The sequence below is a fragment of the Colletotrichum orchidophilum genome (assembly GCF_001831195.1).
Source record: "Colletotrichum orchidophilum strain IMI 309357 chromosome Unknown Scaffold_35.1, whole genome shotgun sequence".
Classification (NCBI taxonomy): domain Eukaryota; kingdom Fungi; phylum Ascomycota; class Sordariomycetes; order Glomerellales; family Glomerellaceae; genus Colletotrichum; species Colletotrichum orchidophilum.
The window spans coordinates 251429-271037 of NW_019172991.1; the positions used below are offsets into that span (position 1 = coordinate 251429).

Genomic DNA, 19609 nt, shown 5'->3' on the forward strand with positions numbered 1-19609 from the left:
CAAAGGTCCTTGGGCAGGGCATGTCTACGAAGCTCGGAGTCTTGCGACTATCCGGTGGGGTTGACACGCTGATCCGTGTTGACCAGGAGGGCTTGTATGTATCGCCATGGGGGCCGGGGAGGCCGTTGAAGAACTAATCAATGCTGTGGGATTCAGCCTCTTGCGGTGTAGGCAACGCAGAGTGTCAATGGCCATGGTGGTTGGAGATGTGGAATTTATGGTGTACGATCAATATCCAAATCCAAAGGCGTATGTACGAATAGCGCATATCCATCGACGCATGCCGGCCATGGGATATCGGACGAATGAAGAACCTGGTCGTCTCACAACGCATGTCGTTCAATGCGCATCCTCTCACGACAAATGGAGTCCATTGCCTCATAGCGCGGTATGCTTCAAGCGTGGCAGCGGCGCTAGGAAGGAACACCGTCCCATCGGCGATGATCTAGTCGGATACATCCATGTTTGCGGTCGCAGCGCTTGCGAGATTGGGCAACGGTTTTCGTCGCAGCGACTGGGGTTTTGGAGAAGATTCCTGACTCTTTTCTACTACACAGAGATACAGAGCGGAGAGGGATGGGCGGAGGAATTTGAGAGGGAAGACGTGATGTGATGAACGGCAGACGGCGGGCCTTTGGGGGCCTTGGCTCAGCTTAAAACGGCCCCGGCAGAGGAGCCGCGGCGCAGAGGACAGACAAAAGGGCAGAGAGCGACGAAGTAGACATGGAGCTAGAGGCCGGGACAGACTGTCACCCTGGATGTCCATGTCCATGGCCATGGCCTCGCCTCTCTGGTCTGGCCGGCCTACTTTCGACGACTTTTGCGACGCCATATAACCAACCACGCCGGCCCACTGCCGGATCTTGCAAACCTGCCGACACTTCAACAACCTCCCTCGCCTTATTCTTCTCGTCTTCTCCTTCTTCCTTCTCCGATTCTATTTCGTCTATCCACCCTCCATCCTGGTACCGAGATCGTTGTGGCCCCATGTTGCTGTGCCCGCGAAGCAAAGGCCGTCCTCGTCACCCACAAATACTGCGTATTCGGACTGACGCATCTTACACGTCGCTTCCTGCCTCGGGCCCATGACGGGCCAACGTCTTCGATTCGGAATCGACAGGCTTTCACGGGAAAAGACCCCATTGACGAGCCCACGCCAGCAAGCAAGCAAACTGCTACCATAGGACAGTGGAAAAATCACCGTGTGGTTCGACTCAATTATAGCGTCAGCGGGGTCCGATACAAGCCCGTCATCAACTCGGTTCTCACTTTGGCGAGGTACCTGGCACTGCGACGAGTACAACTCTTCAGTGCTAGGTGCCTTGCCCGAACTGCACCTGCACCTGCATCTGCATCCGTATCCGCATTGGCATTGGCATTGGCATTTGCATTCCGCGTCTGCACTATCTGACTGCATATCTTACCTTGCCTGCCTGGTTGGTAACTTGGTAAAGATACTTCGTACCTGGTACCCCGTGCGAAGTGAGGTGCTCAAGGTTTACAGGCTTCCGCGAGTTATCTGCAGCCTAAACTCAAGGCAGCCGCAAGAGATAGACGGGACGGACAGGAGACATTTCCCCAGTTCTGGACCTTCTGGTTGCGTGCTGCGACCGGAGTGCATCCGTCCGGTGAGACGGGGTGACAAGACAGTGGAGGCCCGCACAGGCACAGGCACAGTCACCTGTCCGACCCTGCCCATCCAGTAAAGTTGCGCCCACCTGCGGCCTGCTCGTGTCAGCTGCTATGGTTCCCAGACAAGAGCAACACGCTCGACCACCACCTGCACCACGTTTATGGTCGCGTCTGTCGATTCTGTCAAAACGCTCTTTTCGCTCCTTCACCTCGGACTTTGAGGCCGATGACGAACGTTCCGACACAGACTCGGAATACGACAGAATGAGCGGCAGCAGTAGTGACGGCTTCCTCCACGGCCCAGGTCGTTACAAAAGCGAAGACCTTCGCCCCACGAGCCAGAAAGAGCTGTCTGGTTGGTATGCCTACGCCTTCGCTGCCGAAACCTATGTCATCTGCGGTGAGCTTTCAACCCATGTATCTGGATATGTGTGCATGCGCTGACTGAAGATAGCTATTGGTAAGTCTTCACAGTCTGCCACTCCCATATTCGAGCAGTGACATCCGTCGCTAGACAGCTTCCAAGCTGTGGAGCCGAGAAAGCCAGCTCGAGATGCTGGCGCCACTGCGTTGCCGCGCACCCCGCCCAGAATCCCTTGCGCTGACACCACACGATGCCCAGGTTCCTTCATCCCGATCCTACTCGAGACCCTCGCGCGCGAAAATGGCGTCCTTCTGTCCGATAAAACGACCCCATGTGGTACGAGCGACTCGAAAAACAAAACTGATGGACAATGCGTCGTATATCCTCTGGGTATCGAGATCAACACGGCGAGTTTCGCCATGTACACGTTCTCCATCAGTGTTCTGCTGCAGGTCCTCCTCGTTGTGAGCGTCAGCAGCGCTGCAGATCACGGCAACTCGAGAAAGAAGCTCCTGCTCACGTTCGCATGGGTTGGAAGTTTCTCCGTCATGGCCTACATCTTTGTCAACAAGACCACGTATCTCCTGGGTGCTCTATTGGCCATTATATCCAACACTTGTTTCGGTGCCTCGTTTGTGCTCCTTAACTCGTTCCTGCCGCTGTTGGTCCGGCATCATCCAGAGGTGATTGCTTCCGAAACTGTCCACACTCCCGACTTGGGACACTCGGATCTGGAGTCGCGACCTCTTAATGGTTCCTATGTCGACGAAGACTCCGCCGCTGATGACGTTGAAGACCAGAATTCGGCTTTGCTCGGTGGGCATGGAAATGGAAACGGAAATGGAGGATACCCATTGGTTCGCCAAGCCACGCACGAGGAGCTCACATCAGTCGAGCTCCAACTGTCGACTCAGATTTCCGCCAAGGGCATTGGTATTGGCTATATTGCAGGACTATTCGTGCAGTGTGTCGCCATCGCCATAGTGATCGCACTGAAAAACACGACTTGGTCGCAAAGAGTCGCATTGTCCTTCTGCGGCCTTTGGTGGGTATGTAGCGCTCTCTCTGTCTCTCCCACGTCGCTAGTATTGGCGTCGTCCCTCGCACTGTCCTAATCCCGTTCTCTCTCGCCCTCTACCGCTTGGTCAATTTAGTCTCCAACTAGAATATCAGAAAGCGGAGGCGAGCAAGAACCACAGTAGATGAGGGTCACAGCGAAAAGTGGCTGTCGCGGCGTCGCTTTTGCTCATAATCCACTGTTTACTGACCATCTGACAGGCAACATTCACGATCCCTGCTGCCATGTGGCTCCGCCCTAGACCAGGTCCACCAATGCCCACCACATCAGGCAAAGGAATCCGAGCGTGGCCGACCTATGTGGTTATGGCTTGGAAATCGTTATTCAACACTGTCCGGCTGGCCCGACGCCTAAGAGACATTGTGCTATTCCTGTGCGCATGGTTTTTGGTCAGTGACGCGATTGCGACGACGTCTTCCACGGCCATATTGTTCGCCAAAACGCAACTCCATATGAAGCCTTGGGCCTTGGGTATGATCAATGTTATTTCCACTATAGCTGGTGTCATCGGTGCCTTCAGCTGGGCATTTATTTCTCGCAAGTTTAGCTTGAAGCCACATCAGACGATCCTCGTCTGCATCGGTCTTTTTGAGCTCATTCCTATTTACGGACTTCTCGGGTACTTGCCGATTGTACAGAGATGGGGCGTTATTGGACTGCAGCAGCCGTGGGAAATGTACCCCCTTGCTGCGGTGTACGGGCTGGTGTTGGGAGGCTTGAGTTCGTACTGTAGATCACTCTATGGCGAGTTGATCCCTGAGGGCAGTGAGGCTGCCTTCTACGCTCTGTACGCTGCCTCCGACAAAGGATCGAGTGTATTTGGACCTGCGATTGTTGGAGCCATCATCGATCAATCCGGCGACATTCGGCCGGCGTTTTGGTTCTTGGCGGCACTGGTCGGACTTCCGGCGCCTCTCATCTGGAGTGTAAACGTGGAGCGTGGCAAGCGGGAGGGCCAGAAACTTGCGGAGACTATTGAGGGATTCAAGGCTCTACAGGGAGAAACCGGCAGTGAGACAGAGGACAGCGACGACCGGCCGATCCTCAGCGCATATGACGATGAGGAGGAAGTCGTCGAACATGAGCACAACCGGCCCAGGGATAATTAATCCCCTTATCACTGAACATATCTGCATAGCCACGGCGTCGGTAAGTTAAGTTAGCGATATTATGTGTTCAACTCAAAAGCGAATAGTTAGAATAGTCGACTTTGTTATTTCTCCTAATTTGTCCTGTCTTGTTTGCCGCCTTCGCTGTCTGTTCTGTCTTCTTTATCGCTCCCTGAAAGTCCCACCCTTCTGTTTATATTCACTTTGGACAATTTGGGTAATGGCGGGCGGAAGTAGATAAGACTCATTTCTTCACTGCGATTGTGAGAAGAATAGCGTGTCGTGTTAGACGCAACTCAAAGAAAACCTTGAAGTGTGATGAGACCGACTACATGGAGTTGGATTGTTCGCGGTCGAGGGCGTCGTTGCTTTAGCTATATAGCCAATCAGATAACGGAGAAATAAGTGATCACGGTTGTCGGCGCTTGCTGCGGGGACTGAAGCATACTGCATTGTAGCCTGCTGTGCTTACGTGACACCCCTGGTCTAAGATATTTGTGCCACGCCCGCATCGTGGTCGGTCCTCTGGTCCTGGTCGCTCGTCGCAGCCAAGCTGCGCTCACGTGACCCAGAGGAATAATCATCCTGCGCCACCTTTTTTTTCGCTGGCCAGTAAGGACGCGCTCCGCTCCTCGTCCCGGAATTGCCAGATCCTCAACCCGCGATTTTCCCAATTTTGCGCATCGTGGCCATCATTGGTCGTCGATACCCGGCCTGGACCATCCTCAGGCTTGCCAGAGTATTTGCACTCTCGTCGAAGACAGCACGAGCGCCCATCTAGGACGGTGCGCTTGCCACTCGGCTTCATACCACCCCCGGTCTTTTGGGCGACGCTTCCGTCTTCCAGCCTCCTTCCCTTCGGTCGCGACATCCCAGCGAGCTTTATCACCAACGTCATTCGTCTCGGACACCGTCAATCCAGATCGCATCCCTTTGACCCTCTTCACACTTGCGACCATCGTACCGCATTTGCGTTTGCGACTCCGATCCGCCACTATCAACTATGTCTACTTCGCGCAAGCGCCCTCGCGCCGAGGTCGAGGAAAACAAGGCCGAATGCCCCTTCAGCATTACCTACGCCGAACCCGATATCAAGGCACAGAAAAAGTCCAAGAAGAGGAGGAAACCGGACCAAGAAGAGGAGGACGGAAAGAAGAGCTCAAAGCAACTCTCTCCCTTCTCCCCTTCTGGTGACTTCAACGGCAAGAGCGCTAATGATGTTCTGGACTTGGAATACCATGTGCACCCGCAGAAGAAGTGGTTGGAGATGACGCGATACAACAGTTTCGTCTGTAAGTTGTTCAACTGTTCATTTGCAGTAGTCCTGCACTAATAGTAATGGGCGACAGTAAATGGGACAAAGTATTTCAGTGAGGGCTTCATCTATGTCGCAAACGACCAGACGGTCCAACGCCAGAAGGCCGCGGCGGAGGGCTCGACGGATGCCAACGAGCCGGAGAAGGTCCTGAAGCGATCAAAATCTGAAGACGATTGGGTGGCCCGAATTCTGGAGATCCGCGCGAGTGATGAACATCACGTCTATGCGCGCATATACTGGATGTACTGGCCGGAGGAGCTGCCGGAGGGCACGATGGAAGGAAAGAAGTACACAGGAGGCCGCCAGCCGTATCACGGTCACAACGAGCTTATTGCTTCCAACCATAGTAGGTTCTCTGCTTCATGAGATGTTATTCTCAATGCTGACTAGGAGCAGTGGACATCATCAATGTTGTTAGTGTGACATTGCCCGCCACCGTCAAGCAATGGATCGAAGAGAACGACGACGAGATCCAGGAGGCCCTTTACTGGCGCCAGGCCTTTGATTGTCGCACTCAGCAGCTCTCGGTATGCACAACCCCTCGGAGCTTAGATCAACCGATTGAAGCTAACTCCTCATGCAGTCAGTCGAACGCACCTGCAAATGTCGACAGCCCGCCAACCCGGACAAGACCCTCGTCGGATGCTCCAACAAGGAGTGCGGAAAATGGCTACACGAGCACTGTCTGCGAGAAGAAACCCTGATGCGAACATACGAGCGACTTGGCAAGGACAAGCCCCACCTCACCGCAAAACCCTCGACGGACGGAACAACGTCGGTTGCTGAGAGCGAAAAGGTCAAAGACGAGAAGCAGCTCGATGACGGTGTGAACGGACCACTCAGCCCGACCGAGAGCGGTGCCGATGTTAAGCAAACAATCGATGCCAAGCCGAGCGATGCGCCGGAGGAGACCAATGGGCAGTCAGTGGCCGAGGGAACGCCTGCCGCCGTCGATGAGCGCGTCTCGCAACCACCCACAACCCCTGCCACACCAACCGTACCCGAGGTGCCGGCAGCATCACGCAAGGCTAGACCCGTCAAGAAGAAGCCATCCTCGACCGACGCGAAGCCGTGGGAAGGCTTGTTCGAGGCGAAGATCTTGATGGACATGACTCCATCAACGATTGAGATCAGAGACCTTCGAGAGAACGTCACTGAAGGCGAGAAGGTGTGGACTGAGCCGCTGCTCTGCGTCGTTTGCGGAGTAGGGATCAGCTAAATAATTGGCTAAATAATTGGCTTTCATATTTTTTGCCAAATTATCGATCGATCTCTCGACTTCAGGGGTCATTCTACAACAGGCCAACACGATGACGGGGTGCTGAGCTTCACTTCTCGCTGTACTTATTCCAGCAGGCACTTCGTTCAACACACCGATCGGCGGTGACTTAAAAGGTGCTGCTGCTTTTCTTATGACGATTTCCAATGTGACTGGATTCGTAAATCGAGCCTCTAGAGAAGTATTGGGAGAGAAAGAAATGCCAAGAGGCTTTTCGTAGGGGGCAAAGGGACCTGAGCAGGTGGAGGGAGCCCTGTACAGCTGAAGGGGAGTCCCAGGGAAGAATACTGCTTATTCGGGTGTGGCTGGAATGCAGTTTTATTTTTCGCGCGAGGCGTTGGCGAATAGGGGTTCATCTCGCAACTGAGTGAGGTTGGCATAAGGATAGGTGTTGGTAAATTCTCAAAGACAGAAGGACGCCAACAAAAGGGGACGAAAAAGGCGAACAAGGCCAGAAGATCGGCCAAATTTGGAGACCAGAGTCTTGCGAGCAGTTTCCTAGAGCTTACATGGTTTGTGGTCAAATGTTTACCTTATCCTCTTTGACTTTGCATTAGCGATTGCCGCGATCGACTAGATTTGCTTTGATTGACTTGAAACAAATGTTTGTTGTCACTCTCTCAAACCTGACGTGAATGGTTCCAACAGCTTCGGTGGAGAGCCTTGCCGAGGTAGAGACTACCCAAAGGCAAAACCTCCCTTTGTCGAGGCAGAGAGGTAGGTAGATACCTTAAATTATGACGTGCCTCTTGTAGCTCCATTTGATGCCTCTTCAACGTACGTGAGGTGGTAGGTGCTGTCCGGAGCTCATCCTGGCTGTGGGGTCCTGGGGAAGTACACCCAGGGGCTAGGTAAGGACCGTCTACAGATACCCCGCCAGACTTTCCGCTAGCACCCCAACCTCAAAGACCACCATCCGAATCCAATCGACACCACTACCTTTCATCACCAACAACTCCGAACAAGCTCAAAGACAACCTCAACGACACACACACATACAAAGAGCCCCATAATGGCCTCCGTCGACCCTTTCGACTCGGCTCTGTAAGACCGACCCGCCCCTTGACCGCAGCCCTCCACCCCCCCAAACGTCATGCGTAGAGCAAATCATCTAACCTGCCGCGTGTCTCTCACCTAGCGACCTCCTCCGCCGCCTGAACCCGAAACACACGACCGACCACCTGAATGCAATCATCTCCCTCGCACCAGACCTGACGGAGGACCTCCTATCGTCTGTCGACCAGCCTCTGACCGTCAAGCGCTGCAAGCAGACGGGCCGCGACTACCTCCTTTGCGACTACAACCGCGATGGCGACAGCTATCGCTCCCCATGGAGCAACCAGTTTGATCCGCCTTTGGATGAGGGCGGTGTGGGCGGTGTTGGCGCCGGTGGAAGCGAGGGTGCCGGCGAGGGCGCGATCCCCAGCGAGAGGGTCCGCAAGATGGAGGTCAAGGCCAATGAAGCGTTTGACGTGTACCGAGATCTGTACTACGAGGGTGGTGTGAGCAGCGTCTACTTTTGGAACCTGGACGATGGGTTTGCCGGCGTGGTTCTCTTGAAGAAATGTAAGCCTCTCTTCCCTTGGAAATTTTGCCTTTGATTGGGGAAAGCTTGTGAGCTAACAGAGCACCCCCCACCACAGCCGCGACGCCCGGCGGAAGCGCAGAGGGCGTATGGGACTCGATCCACGTCTTTGAGGCCATTGAGCGCGGCCGCACGACACAATACAAGCTCACCTCGACCGTCATCCTCTCGCTTTCCACCTCGACCAACGCCCTAGGCGACATGGACCTCAGCGGCAACATGACGCGGCAGGTCGAGCAGGAGCTGCCGGTCGACGGCGATGAGAGCCACATTGCGAACGTGGGACGGCTTGTCGAGGACATGGAGCTCAAGATGCGCAACCTGCTGCAAGAGGTCTACTTTGGCAAGGCCAAGGACGTCGTCGGCGATCTGCGGAGCGTGGGCAGCCTCAGCGAGGCTGGTAGGGACCGCGCAGCGCAGAGGGAGATTATCGGGAGCATGCAGAAGTGATGAGCCGGTCCTGCTCCAGCCCACCAAGAAATGTGGCCTAAGATTGGAGCATTTTTTCCGGATCCCCGCTGATGATATTGCGGGCATCGTGGTGCTAGAAGAAGAGTAGCACGGGGGTGGCGCTGGATATCGAGATCGGGTGGTACAGGTTTTCAAGCCGCCTCAATATCCTGACATCGGATCTCACTGCTGTGCGTCGTTGGCGTTGGTAGGTGAGAAAAGGAACGAAAAGGCGCATCAGATGGAGGAGTATCTCTCTTGTCTTTGAACCCTTGATCCCTGGCAAATGCACTTTTGCTCCGGCAGCAGGTGTAGCTAACGCCTTTCTGAGCGAGAAGGGCAGAAGATGAAAAAAAAGAAAGTGGCTGGAATACAATTCACTTAACTCTTGTTATTCAAGTGCTTCCACTGCAGTGTTCTTGCTTGATCTAGAGTGTCCTGATATGTATGTGAGACTTTGGGAGAAAGTTGGCTCCTCTGCTCGGGATGATTTTCTTTGTATCACCGTGGTGCTTGAATCGACAATCCGAATTCAAACTGCTTCTCCTTTTGTACACTGATGTCCATCATGGGAATGTCGGGTTTGGAGAGAGAGACACATACCTCTCCTTCGACCGATTTCACTGCTTTCTTTCCTTTGAATCTGGTGTATATACATATATCTATCCGTTTGGTAACACGGCCCCTTTGCAACTTTCCAAGTTCTATACGAGGGAGTCTGCCCCAAGAAACGACAGAAAGCTTGCGATGGACCTTGGAAAGCCACTGAAAATCGTCACAGGATGTGGAATTGGGTACCAAGGTTTCTCCGATTTTTGGGAAGGGGATGTGATTCTGCCTCCCTCAGTCCAATATGTTGATCTTCACTAGGTAAACCAACAAATAGGTTCTGGTTCCCCCACTAAAGACAATTTGGAACTCTAGGAGCTGGAATGGAACTCAAATCGCGGCTCAGCACTGTTGATGTAATTGACTGGTTGAGGGGCTGTGAACCAATCTCCATGCCTGGTGTCTAGCATGCGATAGGAAAGTGGTGTGGGATGGGATAGCCCAGAGCAAATTGTCGAAAGAATCACAGAGTGAAAAGGTCATTAGGAAAACGCTCAAGCTTACACAGCAAGGTCAAGCTTCGTTGTTGCGCCAATTGACTTTCACCGAGTCCATGGCTGCAACATATGATCAATGTGCCGGGGATCAATTTGACGATGGTCGGGGACCATTCCGTAGATTGAAATCGTGGGAACAGCACTAAAGCCACCCGGATCGATTATCTGCGACACCTGCAGACGCAAAGCAGTGACAACCTTGCGATATTTGTGTACCAGGAACCCTCTGCATACTGCCCAAGCCAGGAAACCCATACGTCAAATCGGGACCGATGGTAGGGGTCCACGGAGAGGTTCGGACCAACTTGGGCCAGGCCTTTAAAACAGAGACTCTGTTGCCCATTCTGACTTTCGTTCTCGTTCTCAAGTGGGGGGACACGTAATCGAACCAAGCTAATTTTCTATCAGTCGAAACAACCATAACCTACTTTACCTAGCATACTCGGATCTCAGCCAAGCTCCAAGGCAAACCCGGCGGCCCCGGCATCGTGGGGTTTTGTCTGGTGTCCGGCTCGGGTACCATTTTCATGCTCAAAGATACTAGGTACGCGGACGTAGCACACAGCGCACTCGGGGCTCTTCGTTCGGTGCAATAGGCTTTGAGGGCCCAGTCAGGATTTGGTTGATGACGGAGAGCATGTGTGTTGCAATGGGCGAATGATGCCCAACGTTTCCTGTCGAAGTTTAGGCGGCTAACGCGCCGACGCGGGAGCTGTCCATCAAAGGCGGGGTTTGATCTGGCTTGGTTTGCAGAGGAAGAAACTTCATACAGTTGGTGTTTGCTGTACGGTTTGGGGTTGTGGAGCCTGCCCGGCTTCGTGCGCGATGTCATGGGAGCTTGAAGGATCAATAGTTGACTCTGGCTCTGACTCTGGGACGTCTGGGTTCCTGGCTCCAAATTGTTGGTGTTGGTGTTGGTGTTGGCGTTGGCGTAGGGTTTGGCGCTGGCGTTGACGCTGGTGTTCTCTAGGGGCGGGTAATCAATGTTGATTATTCTGGGAAATACAAACGAGAGCGGTGCAAGCCTGTGTCTCGCCGGCCCTCGTTGATCTTCAGGGGCATGGTCGATGTCAAAAACGACAAGATAAGGGTTGTCGATTCGGATCAATTCTCATCCTCGCTCCTCGCTAGAAAAGAAAACATGCGTGCTTCGCTGCAGAATAGATCCCACACGACTTCTAGAACATGCAGCAGATCCCCTCTAGCACCCCCCGCATGCAGGATGCAGGGAGATGCGAAATACGAAAAGTCAAATGGCCGAAGCTGAGCCCGAGCCCGAGCCCGAACCCGCCCGTGGAGCGCGCCAGTGCGTGTGTGTGTGTGGTTTTCCCCTTTTAGAGTTGAAGCCCGGCGGCGTGGCCCAGACAAGAAGCGCCCACCTGCGAACCGCATCATGGAAGGCCCCTGAGCGGGAACGGGTCGGGATCCATGGGATGGCCACTTCGCGCCGCTGGCGCTAGCCGGAAGCTTGGGACGCGACGTAGCCAACGGTAAAAGAGCCAATTAGAACTTGTTCCTTCTTTCTTTCTTTTTTTCTTTCTCGATCTCGCAATGTTCATTTTGTGATTTGTTTCCAACGAGATGGGCGTGCGACTCGAAATCGAGGCTGATGGTGAGACAAGATCTGTTGTATCACTGCCTTGACTAGAGGGGATGGACCGTGGACAGCCATGTGCCTGGCCCGGGCCGGACAATAAAAAGAAAAGACGGAGATGCCGGCCGGCAGACAGGGCAAGAGAGTGCGTGCGTGTAAGACCGGTAATAGCGGGATGGAAATCGATAAGTTGCCATCGGGGCATGGATTGTTCCCTGCTTTTTGGCGAAGATCTCGGTGGCACAGGAAGGGGTGGACAGGAAATCAGGCATGTGTTGGGACTCTGGGAGAAACCTGAGTCGGAGCGGGAGAGAATCCAAGACCGTCGAGAGACATGATTGGACAATAGACGGCAGTTTGGGCGCAGAATTGCAGGGCGAAGGCACCTCGGGCGCATACCTTGCATGACTCCCTTGAAAGGATGGCATCGATGTCTCTCTAATGATTAGATGCTGTCTCTGAGGCATTGGGCGTGTCTCTGCCATCCGATAGAGCCAATATATGCAGAAAAGTGACGTCGCCGAGGACGACGACCAGGGAAAGAGGCGACGGGGGTATGCCTGGTTGGACGCTCTGAACGCCTAACGGGCACGAGTCTTCCTTCTGGTTTTCGATTCCCGGCAGAACGAGTGTTGAACAATGATTGCGGCTATCCTCCCCCTCTCTCCGTGATCATTTGACATTGAATGTCTGGATGCTTGCCATCGTTCAAGATGGTGGGCGCCATGGGCAAAGAGCGGACCGGGGGATATCTTGCTGCGACGATGTGGGGTTTTGGAGGCAGTACGGAGCACGGAGCACTGTGGATTTTGCGACAAGGGGGCAAGCCGTCTTGGTGTCCAGCGGCAGCCCATTGCTCTCGAGTCCCCAGCCGCCTTTTGTGTGTCACCATGTGAGAGCGTGTACAGGGCGATGAAGCAACTTGGCGAATGTCGCCGATGAGCATGCGATACCGGAGCCATAGACGTAACCTCTGGTCGGTGGTTTTTTGCCCCTTGGAGCGTTGGTTCGATGAGACTATCTCACCGAGATCGATACCTTAAAAGCCCTAGCACGGCACTTCGTAAGGTACCTAGGCCGCAGAGCGCAATAGCCGCCAAAACCTGTCCCTCTCGATCGGGGATTGGCTTCTTGGTGATTTGCGCCGCAGCCGCAGCCAGGGTTCAGGGTGTTTGGAAGGATGGTCTCTGGCGAAAACGAGAAAGCGAGAAAGCGAAGCGAGAAAGCAGAGGATTGTTAGCGCGTCGACGGAGTGACTCAGACGGAGCTGGCAGGACAGAGTAAGAAGACATATCAGCGGGCTGGACGGCGCAGATTGAAACTCGAGGTGCTGGCGGGAGGGCAACAACTGGAGCTGCAGCGAGCTAGGTAAGCAAGGTGTGGTGAGGCCAGCAGGGAGTCGGGATTCGGGAGCAAAGAGCCGAGTAACAGGTCTATTGTTCCTGCTCATGGGAAATAGAATGAGATGGAGTTGGAGTTGGACATGCCTGGACATGCCTGGACATGCCTGAACATGCCTGGACCCGAAGCCGGGCCAGACCTGAAGCTGACGGGACGGGGAGCAAGTGGCAGGAGTTGTCGGGTCGGACTAGCTCAGGGTTAAGTTCTGTACCACAGTAAGTGTGAATTGGAAGTTTGGAGCTGCATGAAAGCCCCACCTGCATCCATCGGCAACTTGCTTGTCAAGAGTGTCGAGACTCTCTCTCTTACCTTACCATATCGGTACTGAAAGTGTGCGACACCGTGAGTGTGTGTGTCCCTAGTGATATTGTCATTTCCAGAAACTCCTCTTTTCCTCCCACTTTCTTCGAGTCTTCAGTTCCATCCCACCCGACCCTCGTTCCTTGACCCGCACCCCGTTCGTTCTACGGCCCGCCCCAATATCCATCTGGCCCCCGTTTTGAATGATAGCACCATTGTATTGGAGGGTTCCGGAGCTCGTGTTCTAGGTATCCAGGGCCACTCTGTTTCGTCTCTCTTTCTCTCTCTAGCTGGTGTTTTTTTTTTTTTTTTTTTTTTTTTTTTTTTTTTTTTTTTTTTTTTTTTTTTTTTTTTCTTTATTTTTTTTTTTTTCTTTCTTTTTTTTTTTTTTTGTGTGGGGGTGAGCATAGTGACTGTTTTTTTTTTTTTTTTTTTTTTTTTTTCAATGCTGCTGCATTTCCACTAAAATCTTGACTATTCCCTCCTTATTCTGATACTTGCGCGGGAGGGCAAAAAGGGGAAAGGGCCATCTGTCGTCTCAAGTTCTTTGGTTTTATCTTTTCGACGTGCGCAACTTCGCTACCTTGACTTGCGTGCTTTTGGATATCATCAGACGTAACTAACCAACTCGAATCTTCGCCCTAGAACAAAACACACCTACACGCACAAACATACCGCACACAAACACACATATACATACATAGACTTACATACGCACACCACCATCCAGCTTGCAACCTCCTTTTTGTCATTATTATCCTCCCCCCTCGTCCGTCCTCTTCTCTTCCTTCTCCTCTACTTCCCTCTTCTCCTCCTCCTCCTCCTCCTCCCCCCCTCCTCCTTCTGCTCTCCTCTCCTCTCCGCACCCCCCTCCGACTGATCTCCCTGCCTCTACCACCTGACCTCAACAACATTGGCTGCCCTGGTATCCGTGTAATGTGTACCTAGCCAAGGCCATCTCTGCTTTCTGCGTCCGACGCCTTCCTTTGGTTCCCACCACCTGTCCCGGTTGGACCGCCGCCCCCTCAACCCCCCTGCCAAGCTTCGCCCGCATCCATCCCGCTACACCGTGGTTTACACTAAACTCGCGCAATCCTGGTGCTGCAACTCTCAGTCCCAGGAGCCAGGGCACATCACCCCTAACTTAACGGGAACCTGGACAACAAACGTCAACCCCGCCGTCCGTTATCCTCGCTGTCTTTGCCGTCGCTGCCCGTCAGTGGTACCTCCCGCCTTGCCGCCGAGTGCCCAGTGCACCACCACCTCCAACCCCTCTGCCCCCAAACTCGTCAACCTGCGCTTGTCATATCCTTTCCTCCCCTACGACACAACATCGCACACACACGCACAACCTCTCGACCGCCTCTGCCCCCGAATCCCTCCCCCTTCCCTTCACCATGGCCGAGAAACCCTCAGTCTTGATTATCGGGGGGCTGGGCTACATCGGTCGCTTCCTGGCCCGCTACATCCACGATAATGACCTCGCATCAGAGGTCCGCGTCGTCGACAAGGCCTTGCCCCAACTTGCATGGCTTGCTCCTGAGTTCCAGGACGCCTGCGCCGGCAGCAAATTCATGCAGGCCGATGCAAGCAGAGAACGTAAGTCACCCGCCCTGAACGACGACATGAGCTGCTTCCCCCCCCTTTTCCCGTCCACTTCTCACGACTGTTCATGTCTTTTTTCACCTTGTTTCCGGCCCCTCCCCTCCCTTCTACCTTTGGGCTTTCCAAAGTAGCCAACCGACAGAAACCCCAGACAATCCACTGTGATGTCGCTCTCGGCTGACTTTTCTTGTTCTTTCTTCGCCTTTTTGCAGAAGCCCTAGCAAAGATATTCGACCGTCCCGACGGTGAACAGTGGGACTATGTCTTCAATTGCGGCGGCGAGACGAGATATTCGCAAGAGGATGAGGTTTACAAGTTGCGCTCTCTCGGCCTTTCACTTGCCGTTGGCAAGGAGGCAGCCAAGCGCAAGGTCAAGGCATTCATCGAGCTCAGCACCGGCATGGTTTACAAATCCGACTCGTCCCCAAGCAAAGAGGGCGACAAGCTGAAGCCTTGGAGCAAAATTGCGGTCTACAAGCTGCAAGCCGAAGAGGAGTTGGCCAAGGTTGAAGGGTATGTATTCTGCCGGTCGCCCCCAAGCGTTCCTAGAGCTCTGTATGAGGGCGTATTGCTGTGTCTCTACCAAGCTGACTCAACGACACAATTCCTCTAGACTGAACCTCATCATTGTCCGCTTAGCACACGTGTACGGCCCGTACGCGTCGCAATGGGTCGCAACGGGACTATGCATGGCCCGTGTCTATCAATACCTAGAGAACGAAATGAAGTGGTTGTGGGACAAGGGCCTCCGACAGAACACCGTACACATCACAGATGCCGTACGAGCACTTTGGGATATCACGACGTGGTACAGCAAAGGCAAGGATAACTGGGACATCAAGACCATGGGCAAGGTGCCCACATTCAACGTTGTCGACAAGGGCATCACTACCCAGGGCACCATGGCCGAGATCATTGGCGAGGTTTTCAAGATCGAGACGGGATTCCAGGGACAACTCATCAGCACATTCGCGCGCCTAAACATGGATAGCGTCGTCGACGACGTCAACGACGAGCTCATGGGGCCCTGGGCCGAACTTCTCGAGAAGGCCGGTATTGCGCGGCCGGGACCTCTTACGCCCTTTATGGAAAAGGAACTATTGAAAGATACGGACCTGAGCATGGACGGCAACCGTTTAGAGCAGGTCGTCGGCTTCCAGTACGAAAAGCCCAAGCTGACCAAGGAGTTGGTCGAGGAGGTGATTGAGAGCTACAAAACAATGAACTGGTGGCCATGACCCACAGACGGAAACAAACTAGAAGCATAAAAGCGTGCGGATGATGACTTTCGGGCCGGGTTCGAGTCGAAGAACGGAGGGGACACCGGCGCGGGCGCGGGCTGCGGAAGCGAGAGCGCCATGATATCAGTCGAGTCGTTTGTTTGGAAACTCCACTGCGTGCGAGCAGCGTTCGGGAGCCGATGGCGGGGACTGCTGGGGCATTTGTATAACCAAGATATCCTTTTCCTTTTATTACTCTTCGTAGCTCCAGCCATATATATTGGCACCATTTCTGAAGGTAGTAATCCACGACGAAATCAGGCAAGTTGGGGCGCAGTTTTGAGGGATTGAAAAATATTGGAGCTGTACCTGAGTTGTTACAGACAGGGGTTTGCCTGCTGGCTTCTTGAAACAGTGAGCTCTCACGTGTGGTTTTCCGCGGGAGGGAACGTCGCGGACGGCCATCTTGTGGCCCGGTCGGAGCTGGGATTCTCCTGCCTGCGCGGCCTACCTTTTTAGATTATGGCTCCGCCTCAATGAGGGACCTCCCTCCGCTGCACTGCTTGCTAGTTCCAACAGTCTAAGACTCGGAGCTCGTCCATCGGTCCGCTTCTCGGGCACAGGAGTCTTCCCGGTCAGGGACTCACCCTCGAGACGATTCGTCGAATAGCGAGTCTTTTTCGGATCCTTTCGCGCTTCGCTCGCTTGTGGCACGACTTCAAAACACCTTATTTATCCCTAGTGGTCGATCTGGTTTGGATTCAAGAAACAGAGACGACTTCGGTCGAGGTTGGCTCGCTGGCACTACTGTGCGAGCTGTCAATGTCTGCAGTGGAACCCGGCTGAGGCAGATGGCCGCTGACGGGATGCTGTTGTGCGATGACGCACCCGGGACGAATATCATTTTGTAACAGCTAATCGACAGCTTATTTTGTTGCTGGGCGTGCTGAACTGATGGCATGCACCAGACTTGCGGGAGGTTTTATGGAGATGAACCCGCAAAAGCAAAAAGAGAGAGTTCTGGCTGTAAAAAGGATGCAGCTCGCTTGCTTGACCCGTCCCAATCCACCACCGCGGGCAAAACTAAGCGTCCGTCCCGCACATGCCTTGGACAGAAAAGGCCGAGTGTGGCCAAAAGTCTGCCGAAGCCGTGGGGTGGCATCTCCCGCCTGATCGCCCGAGACGGGATGGAAGAGGGGACCGAGTTCGTGATTGGAGTCGTGTCATTGGCGGAGTTGAGGGAAGAACCTATTGGTGTATGCGACATTGCTGTACGGATACAAGCGTAGCAGTGTTGAAACTCTCGGACGAGTTGCACGCCTGTGCCTGTTGCCTGTCCCTGCGTCTGTCTGCTTTTTACCCGTCATGCATAGGGTGCCTACCTTGGCTTGCTTTAGGTAATGGCCCTTGCCCGCCCTGCATCATGAAGACCGTGCAAGAGTCCGGTTGGTCGTTTTTCTTCTTTTCTTCTTCAGCGCGGCCTTGAGCCTCGGAGCTTGCGGTGTCTATTCACCCCTGGGTTTGTCCTTTCTCGGCTGTTTGAGTGGTAAGTGACACCCCGGTTGTGGATGGGACGGGGGCGAGCATCTTCGTGGTTGATGTTCTGGTAGTCTTGAAGAAAGTCATTCGGGTGGCTACGCCCCCCGTACTATCTCCATATGGGCGCAACTCGGACCGGGCTGGGCGACCAGATTGGGGTTGGGAGTGTCCGGCTGCTGCCGCCATTGGCCGTTCGTTTCGCGCAGGTCAAGGTGGTATGCCCAGATTTGAGTAATTGAGGACGATTGAAATGCTGACAAGCGTGTGAAGTTCTGGGGAGGGAGGTCGCACCTATGCGGTCATGATCTCATGCGCGTTCCCGTTTCCAGGTTACCATTGTCTGGGGTACGGGTATGGAGGTTGTCTCATGAGCCTCGGCCCCGACCTCTCAGCTGTCGCAGTGCGTTCGTGTGATAGAGCTGCTCTCTTATTCGGGGCCGGCTAAGCAATTGCGAAGGAGAGAAAGAGAGAGGGAGCTTCTCTCGTCCATGTGAAAGCGTGGCAGTGTGGAGGGGGAGGAGTGCTCCCCCGCCCCGCTTGTCCACCCCCCCAGCACTGCCAAGCTCGTTCCTGACTTGACCTGGCTGGAAAGCTGCTGCTGGACCAGGCGGCGTATAAGAAGGCGCCAACGGATTGGGCGCCTTGCGTCCGGAGTCAAATTCCGCGTCACCTTTGTTGCTCACCCCAGCTTCTTTCTCTCCATCTTCTTACTTATTCAACCGCCAATCCGGGAACAGAAAGGAGACGGTGCTTACCTGAAACATAGTTTGGACCTGCCTCAAGTGACTGATTGCTTGGCTTGACAACGAGTCACCTTTGCGGACCTATATCTATCTCACCTCTGCGGGGCCGTTGACACATTTACCTCCTTGCAACCCCTCCGACCACCGACCTAAGGTACCGCCACCGAACCTTCACCTCCCTTCCCACACCTGTGTGAAGCTTGCCAAAGCTTCCGTCCATAAAACACTGAATATATTCCCGGTCATTTTTCCATTGCGACACATACTCAGCGCACTCACACATCACATCACAATGGCTGCTCCCGCCACAAAGACGATCGCCGATCTCAACGGCAAGTGGGTCATGGTACGTTCATCTCTGTTCTAAACAGTATTGCACAGCAGAAACGCGCGCAAAGAAAGAAAGCTGACAACACCAACAGAACAAAACCCTCTCTGACTCTCCTGAGCCTGCCCTTGCCCTCCAGGGCATCGGCTGGATGACCCGTAAGGCCGTCGGCCTCGCCACTGTCACCCTCGACGTCAAGCAGTACACCGCCCCGCCCTCTCCTCCCGGCTCCGGCACCGAGCCCGTCACTCACTTCGATATTGACCAGTTCGCCACAGCCGGCCTTAAGGGCACCACAGAGAAGCGCTGTGTCGACAACGAGTGGCGTGAGCATTCCGACTGGATGTTCGGCAGCGTTCGTGGCCAGAGCCGTTGGATGACCCTTGCCGAGATCGAGGACGAATTCCTCAAGAAGGGCTGGCTCGAGAGCGACGCCGAGGCTACCGGTCCCGATGGCAAGAGCCACCTCTACAGCCACGTCGAGAGCATCGATAACGGCTGGACCGCCTCCCAGATCTGGGGTTTCCAGACCATCGAGGGCGAGAGACGCTACACGCGCAATGTGCTCGTTCAGAAGGGCGGCAAGAGAGTTGAGCTTCGCCTCGTCTACGACTACCTTCCATAAATCTAGCACATGTGGTTGTTTCTGGAACATCTTTACTTTGCGTTTGGATGATGGGGTTGATTCTACAACAACACAAATCCTGGCTACCATGCGCACTTGCGAGGCGCATGATGCTGTTACGATCGTAGGCTGCGATGTGGCCTAACGAAGAGTAGACTTTTGAGAGCATGAATGCGACTGAACCCGTCTCAACAACTCCTAGGCCTTGAACCTGTTCCGTAGATGCTCATTCGTGTAAACGTACGCGATGACAAAACAGAGCAATGTTGAATCGTCTGCCTGCCTACCTGCCTTCGTCCCAAGGCTTCCCTCTATTCAAATGCGAAACGTCAA

General features: G+C 54.0%; 7 protein-coding genes across 7 annotated transcripts, besides 1 other annotated feature; 5 read left to right on the forward strand and 2 right to left on the reverse strand.

Moving 5' to 3' along the window:
* Window positions 1-1743: 1743 nt before the first annotated feature.
* CORC01_05160 (autophagy protein Atg22) lies at window positions 1744-4183 on the forward strand (the record flags this gene model as incomplete). Its single annotated transcript, XM_022616805.1, has 4 exons — window positions 1744-2032; window positions 2087-2092; window positions 2255-3045; window positions 3275-4183. The coding sequence occupies 4 exons, from the start codon at window positions 1744-1746 to the stop codon at window positions 4181-4183; spliced, it is 1995 nt and encodes a 664-aa protein (XP_022476729.1).
* Window positions 4184-5186: 1003 nt separating this feature from the next.
* On the forward strand, window positions 5187-6720 carry CORC01_05161 (BAH domain-containing protein; the record flags this gene model as incomplete). Its single annotated transcript, XM_022616806.1, has 4 exons — window positions 5187-5475; window positions 5533-5847; window positions 5898-6028; window positions 6085-6720. 4 exons carry the CDS (start codon window positions 5187-5189, stop codon window positions 6718-6720), a joined length of 1371 nt encoding a protein of 456 aa, XP_022476730.1.
* A 1072-nt stretch (window positions 6721-7792) lies between these two features.
* Window positions 7793-8815, forward strand: CORC01_05162 (F-actin capping protein; the record flags this gene model as incomplete). Its single annotated transcript, XM_022616807.1, has 3 exons — window positions 7793-7824; window positions 7919-8346; window positions 8424-8815. The coding sequence occupies 3 exons, from the start codon at window positions 7793-7795 to the stop codon at window positions 8813-8815; spliced, it is 852 nt and encodes a 283-aa protein (XP_022476731.1).
* Window positions 8816-11349: 2534 nt separating this feature from the next.
* Window positions 11350-11415: a sequence feature (Short protein (CORC01_05163, OHE99585.1) was converted to a misc_feature.).
* A 150-nt stretch (window positions 11416-11565) lies between these two features.
* CORC01_05164 (uncharacterized protein) lies at window positions 11566-11787 on the reverse strand (the record flags this gene model as incomplete). Its single annotated transcript, XM_022616808.1, has 1 exon — window positions 11566-11787. The coding sequence occupies one exon, from the start codon at window positions 11785-11787 to the stop codon at window positions 11566-11568; it is 222 nt and encodes a 73-aa protein (XP_022476732.1).
* Window positions 11788-14613: 2826 nt separating this feature from the next.
* On the forward strand, window positions 14614-16059 carry CORC01_05165 (NAD dependent epimerase/dehydratase; the record flags this gene model as incomplete). Its single annotated transcript, XM_022616809.1, has 3 exons — window positions 14614-14815; window positions 15034-15334; window positions 15435-16059. 3 exons carry the CDS (start codon window positions 14614-14616, stop codon window positions 16057-16059), a joined length of 1128 nt encoding a protein of 375 aa, XP_022476733.1.
* Window positions 16060-17550: 1491 nt separating this feature from the next.
* On the reverse strand, window positions 17551-17766 carry CORC01_05166 (uncharacterized protein; the record flags this gene model as incomplete). Its single annotated transcript, XM_022616810.1, has 1 exon — window positions 17551-17766. The coding sequence occupies one exon, from the start codon at window positions 17764-17766 to the stop codon at window positions 17551-17553; it is 216 nt and encodes a 71-aa protein (XP_022476734.1).
* An 849-nt stretch (window positions 17767-18615) lies between these two features.
* CORC01_05167 (uncharacterized protein) lies at window positions 18616-19276 on the forward strand (the record flags this gene model as incomplete). The annotated part of the gene is made up of 2 exons (XM_022616811.1): window positions 18616-18669; window positions 18746-19276. The coding sequence occupies 2 exons, from the start codon at window positions 18616-18618 to the stop codon at window positions 19274-19276; spliced, it is 585 nt and encodes a 194-aa protein (XP_022476735.1).
* Window positions 19277-19609: the final 333 nt, after the last annotated feature.